We start from the raw sequence: 7,014 nt of genomic DNA on the forward strand, positions 1-7,014 counted from the left end.
TTTAATTGTATCTACTAGGTGGCCATGATATCGTATCGTACGTCTTCAATCTATTAGCATTTTGTTATCCATACAACTGTCAGTAAAGCGAGCGTAGTCCACGTTCAACGCAGTAGTCGGTTTCTGGGTTGTGTTACATTTGTTACACTGTTGTCTATTTGTTTATATTTTATATAATTTTTATATATAATTTATATAATTTCGACGCGCGTCGGATGAAACGCGCGCACTGCATCAAGTGAAATAATTTTTCAAAATTAACCTAATTACACCTAACCTAACCTAACCTAACCTTCCTCTAAATAGCGTCAAAACCCAGTGACATATCGGTCCCAAACGCGCCGCGGTGCACTGGTTGTGAGTTTAAAACCTCTCGCGATGACAGGGAAGTTGTCGCCGTCGTTGAGGTGTTTAAAAAGGTTGATGGTGCAATATGGCGACTTAAAAGGGAAGTCGAGACTCTACGAACACTCGAGGGAAAGACCCTAGAGGAGGTGTGCCCAGGACTAAATGACGTCCTTGATCAATTTATTAAAGAGATTTTAAGCTTCAAAGAAGCAAAAACAAAAAAAAACACCAAAGCGGCACAGGACTCTGATAAGGGTCAAAATGACGTCAAACAAGGGGCCAAACCAAAAAAAGAAATCTCTTTTTCCTGTAAGTGATACACCTAAATTTATGCATATATATATTCAAAAATTAATTTCTAGACATATAGTACTTTTTTTTTTAGGCATTTATTGTAATTTACTTCGGACCCCATTTATTTTTAGGTTTCCACCAATTGCTCGAATATAGTAGACTGTTACAAGCGAATTTGATAGAGTTTTCAATTGCATATCGCTGGTAGACGAATTCGGCCGCTAAGTATCTCAGCCTTTTAGAAGCTTGCAGGTGGAAATCGGTCTAGTTTACCTCCTCATAAGTAAAAGCACTTCTTAATTCAGTAGTTTTTGTTCCTTGAATGCCATTGTGCTTCGGAAATCCGAAGATTGATGAAGACATTAGGCGAAAGAAACCCTAAACGAAAGCACACTGCGTCGATGGTGTAAACATTAGAAATATTTCTAAAAAAAAACGACAATTAGAATGTTAAAAACCAGCGAAAGGTTTTGGAGATCACACGGAAGCGAACAGCGCATTGCCACAATAGAAACGGCTTTCTACAAAGGCAGTCCACGGGGTCTGTCGGCCAAATTAGCCTTTTACACGTAATGTATTACATAAATATATCCCAAAAATGTATCTCTCGTGAATTTAAGCCGGGTAAAAATGCGTATGGTTCATTTTACGTGCCATTTGTAGAGTTTTAATTAGCAAAAAAAACGCCCGGATCACGGTCGCCATAAACGAGGCATCGTCTAATCTTCACTGTTAGCTGGAGAGGGATCAAGCGAGAGAACGGCCTGGCCTTGGAGAGAAGTCGGATTCATTAGCAATGTCGAGTAGGTTTAGACGTAAGGGGTGATAATATTTGCAAAGGACGTGAGGGGCGTCTGCAATCATGAAATGCTATCTCGAGTTCCTCAGAAGACTCATCGGCCGTTGACACAACAATCGTAAGCACGCAAGCTAGTTAATATTTCGACGGTGATGTCAGACATACTTCAAATATCTCCTGGATTGAGCAAAGGAATATCCAATGTCGGCTTCAACCCGATTGTTCCCTTGAGGTGCACGTAATTACAAGGCTTTTGATTGCCTAGAAAGAGTAACAGTGGACAAATATATTTCTTGATGGATTGCCTTGAGAAGCTGTCGATAAGGATCCTCTATCATTATCGACAATTACCTATATATAAATATAATAACAATCGATAATAATTACTGCTACGAATGATAGGTAGCTGTTTGCTGAAAGCTACCAAAGCGCTAGGCAAAATATATATGATGAGCACCTCGAACGCTTTATGGTAACTGCATAAAGTTTCGTTAGAGTGGTTATCAACTTCGGAGTGAGGGAACTTAACTTACTTAAGCCGGAGAAGCGTCTAGCATATCTAGATGTCTGTTACAGCTGCGATTTGTTGGAGTAAACGAATACTCTAAGCAGTCTAATGCCTATGCACTTAGTATTTGTGCTTTCTTGCCCCACACGTTTCCTTGGTAGTAGGTATTAGCTAGGTATATTCAGCATGTCGGAATTGCATATCATATATCTGTACCATATATATCTGCAGACATACTGCGGGCTAGCTATAGTAACTTGTGATTTGATACAGTTATATATATATATATAATGTATAAAATAAACTTCACACCCCAATAACGTAGTATTATGATTGCCAATTATATTAGTAGAAATAAAGTGAGTATTGATAGGGCAATCATGATATTACGTTATTGGGATATGTGAATTTGAGTATGTGATAATAAAAACGTTAGAGTAAGCTTTCGACGCTTAGGCGACGTTGCCCATCGCACACGGTCGTGCATTGCACGCAGATATCGATGTATATTCGCATGAAATAACGACAACGTTACCTGTCGAATGGTATCCATCCCCATTCGCTCAATTTGCATGTGAACCGTTTTAGTGTGAATAGTTTTAGCTATTTTAAGCATTTCCAAAAACTCATTCGGGGCCTGGCTATTGCTCACGAAGACGCGTGATGTTAGGTGACCTGTGTTAAAAAGGCGTGTTTTTCTTACAGTGACCTCGCTACTGGAAACCACATTGGGAGAACAGACCCAGGATGGGACTAAGACGGGCTTCAAGAAAATCAAAGCGGTAGAAAATAACTATTTTTAATTTTCTCATATTAGAGATAAATCTGCAATGGTGGCTAAAACTAATGGTGTCCTGGTGAAAATAAGTGGAATGTATTGGACACGAGCAACAGCAGCAGCAGCAGCAGCAACAGCAGCAGCAGAAGCAGCAGGACAAACCTGAACAACTTAAAAATGGGGTGGGGGTGGCGCAAACGAACAGTAAGTTCGGAGTGTTTATATTGAGCTGAATCCCTAAACATAACCTCGTAAGGAATGATCCAGAGAAGCTAACTAACGTTTTTCTCATTAAGCATTGTCACTGGAAGCTGGGTTTTACAAATCAGATAAATTATTCTCTGTAATTTATCGCTATAACTGTTAAGCTGCGTGCTTTAACCGTATTAGGATAACCACGCGTAAAAACTCCAAGGCTATACTCTAACATTCTTCGAAACACCGCTGGTCCAAGTAACGAAGATTACCCTATTTTTTTTCTCATTTTCTATTTGAATGTTGCGGTTTATATATGCTTTTTAAGGCTAATTGTCGCACTAGGTGTGGCTCGTATTACACATACCGTCACCACCATCACCATAGAATATCTCCATTGTCTATAGAAACGTTTACTATACACTGGTTTATTTTAAGCAACCTCCAGATTTTTTTTGTCCAGGTACAGACTAATCCATGGAAGCCTTAGGCAGCCGAAAATTTGCTATGGTAAAATATCGAAACTTCGTTTTGAACGTCATAAAGGAAGTGGGTGCAATCTATCCAATGAGAATGCTATTGATCTTGATTGATCGATCGTAATTTCAATTGTTAAGGGCAGCAAACGTGTTCTCTTGACAATATTATTATTTCCACTGCGTTATTATATTAAAATATATGTGTACATCTATGCATTACAGACGGAAGTACAAGGCAAACTCGGCATCGGCGTGTGGTTTGATGAGCCAAAAACTGATCTGACATACGCTGTCCCTAGTGTACCAGCTCTCGAGTCCACTGCCCGTACATCGACAAACCTGGAACCGGCTAAATCTAGACCAGCTGCCCTAGCGATGAGTGATGTGAAATTGTCCAATGCAGAATTAACGTTATCAAAATTTGCTGTAGAAGAATCGAAGGTCATTGAAGATAATAGATCGAAAACGGTCTCAAATCGCAATGGAGGAAAACCCGCGAGTATAAAATTTGCGAGGTCCGACGTTGTGAAACTCGCCAGCCGAACTCCCACTGCTCCGAAAATTAAAACTGCAAAATCAAGCTTTATAAATTTAAGTGAGAAAAAATCCATTAGTCCGCAGACAAAAGCTCCAAGACCAAGTGCTGTATACTTAAATGACAGAAAAGCGAGTGCTACTACCCGTTGGGCCATAACACCGGGCTTTGTATGTCCCAATGACAGGAAGCCGACTAATCCGCTAATGATTCCAACACCGACCGTGGTAAAGGCGGGGACTACAGAATTGCCCAAAATCCCGAGATCTAGATTTGTAAATTTGGAAGACAGCAAGTTGGTGGCCGGTCTCAAAACGGGTGGTCCGGAGACTGATATTGCAACAGATGTTCAAAATGCGTTTGCCACAGCTGCTCAAAATGTAGAAGTTTTAAGGCTCTTTTCTTCGGGGCATAGTCCAAATGCTGATGCCTCAAAGGCACTTTCCGTTGGTACAGCTAGGGCTGACGCCCTGATGAGGATATCTGGCGGCTCAACAAGTGCTCTGCTAGACGATGAAGCAACAAAGGTTGTGGCTTCAAAGAACAATGCACCGAAAATCACTGCTTCTAAAGTTCGCGCCTCCGCGGCAATTGTCCCAGAACCTAAAGTTGTGCATGATGTCACTCAAGAGACGGACGTCCCAAATATCACGGCTTCTAATATGGATATTTCAAAGGTTGCCGACTCTAAAAGCTCCGTTCTGAACGACCAAAACAACATCCGAGGGGGTGGCCTGGCAGCTTGTCCTTCGAGGGTAAGCACCTGTGAAACAGATTTGTCTAAAAATTACGCTTCGAAAGATAAGACTTTGTTTCAATGTCCTGAAGAGTACATTTTTTTCGAGTAATCATCCGGAAGCTAAGGACTTCACGTCGGAATCGGATGGAAGCGTCACATGCAGCGATTTTGCAGTGAAAAGGGCTTCAATAGATACACCTAAGTCGTACAATCCAAAGCCAGTCGTTCCAAAAATCGGTGGTACAAAGACCATCCTCTCGAGGGAAATTAACCCACTAGCCCACACTCCAGGAGCACTTATTCCGAGAACTAGCACTCCAAAAGCAGTTACCCCAAGCAGAGAAACGCAAAAAATGCGCCACCAAGTGACCAGTTCCCCGAATCTCTCTGCCACTTCCGAACCCGATTCAGCGAAGTTCGATAGTACGGAGGTCAATGCCTCCGTAAGCGACTATTTTTTCTGCATTTATGGGCGACGCTGTAGGTCTGGATCTGTGACGGAAATTAGCATGTCGAATCTCGAGGGCTTAAGAGGCAAGTTGAAGGCGAAGTAAGAAGACTCAACGAAGTTATGAAAAATTGTAATAAAGCAGCAGCCATGCATTGTGAATTAGGCGAACTTATTTATTCAATGGGTGAAAATAACTACATTTAGTAGTGAATCAGATAGTAAAAAAAATAATTCAGTAGTGTACAAATAACAGAAACAGTCGGATTGCCTAAGTAAATTAGGAAGTTTAAGGGTAGAGTATACCACGTTAATTTTTGTGTGAACATTGAACATTTTTTGCGTGCCTTGCGTTCTCTACAAGAAGGAAACTGCTAGCCGTTAAGTCGATGCGAAAGTTACAGATAGAGAAATGAAACTATGGCATCGATACCCCAAAAATTAGGTAGTAATATTATAATATTAATATTGGGGATGGATAGCCATTATAGCCTTATTTTCGCAAGATTTTTCCTACCGAATGAATGTATAATTTGTATTTATCGCTTTAACTATCGTATCTTTACCTCTGCAACTCACATGCTTCCAGTAAAAGGTGAACTCGGTTTTCAAAATAAGGGCCACGTGTAATAAAAATGAAGACCCCAAAATTTCGTCCAAATAGACTCTTGTTTCTGTAAAGAAACGAGTGAAAAGTTCAAAATAAATACTCGTAATTTGTAAACTGGTATATACGTTTTTTTTTTATATAGACTAATATATCCAGTATATAAAATTATGTATTTGCATGCAAAGGAACGTGTCCAAGCTGGGCACGGTCTCTGCTATTTTGAGAATTAATATACAGAGAACCAGATTAGCTCTGTTTGATTATAAAAAGCATTAGAATTAAACCTTATGTTGCACGAGAATTTTCTCTGCAATCTTGCAGAACTGAAGATGATCCTCGCCCATCTTTCAGTTAGCTTTTCAATTTTTCAGGTATAGAAAATAAGCTAGTAAATATAATTTTTGCCACGATCGGAAAAGGTGATAAGCGAAAATAATCAGGCCGGAAGTATGAAGTGGGTGAGACAACGCATCCGATAATTTTGAAGAAATTGTGAAGCTGGCAAATACGACACATGATTCTCTTTTCTATTGGCATTCGCAAGACGTAAAAGGGCGTCTATAAGCCAACAATATTGTCTTATTTAGATGGGATCAGGTACTCGTTTTTACTATGACGCACCCTATGTGGTATTATTGTGGATTATTCATTTTTCATTAAATTTTTCCAACGAGGTTGCCCTCGTTCAGTTCTAGCCCACGTTTATTTGTACACCAGTTGATGACCTGTCCAATCACATAGAACCCAGATGTCTGGTCGATCGATGTAGTCCTTGGTCATTTTCGTATTAACTCCTACTTATGTAGTCTGGATAAAACCCACATGTAGGTTCTGATCGAATACAATAAATACTAGACGAACCACGTTATATATCGGGAATCGGTCATCATATTATATTCCACAAGCTTTTTTTCACGGGTTTGGGATGCAGTTGGCCCTTTCCAACCCACACAAGCCTTACATTCGTTTTTGACATCAGCATCTTTGAGGCTTTATGAGACTCAATTGAAGCGTGCAACTGAATTGACTACGTCGCCAAAGGTCCCGAAAATAAAGTAGATAACAGCTTTGTTCGCCTCGTCTAACATTTGTCTAAATGTAGGCTGATTCAGAATCTGCTGTGAACTTATGGCATAACGTAGTAAATTTGTGTTCCGTTCTCCAGAGTTTGTCATACGTTGGATGACTCCTTGTAGATAAGTTATTGTTGTATATAATGTTATTGTTGTTATTATGGCTCAGTAGTTTTCAGTTCCACAAGTCCAGTAAGTTGTTCCACCT

The 7,014-nt window shown here is 40.1% G+C and overlaps 1 protein-coding gene across 1 annotated transcript in view; it reads left to right on the top strand.

The window, feature by feature from the left end:
• Window positions 1-5,285, top strand: part of LOC111269225 (uncharacterized) — an 11,267-nt gene extending 5,982 nt beyond the window's left edge. Inside the window, exons 7-9 of the mRNA XM_022848664.2 lie at window positions 307-657; window positions 2,655-2,731; window positions 3,624-5,285. Of these exons, the coding sequence (XP_022704399.1) occupies window positions 307-657; window positions 2,655-2,731; window positions 3,624-4,784 (1,589 nt within the window). The 3' untranslated portion in view covers window positions 4,785-5,285. The remainder of the gene's footprint in view (window positions 1-306; window positions 658-2,654; window positions 2,732-3,623) is intronic.
• Window positions 5,286-7,014: the final 1,729 nt, after the last annotated feature.

This window comes from Varroa jacobsoni, unplaced genomic scaffold (assembly GCF_002532875.2).
Source record: "Varroa jacobsoni isolate VJ856 unplaced genomic scaffold, vjacob_1.0 scaffold_1365, whole genome shotgun sequence".
NCBI classification, from domain to species: Eukaryota; Metazoa; Arthropoda; class Arachnida; order Mesostigmata; family Varroidae; genus Varroa; species Varroa jacobsoni.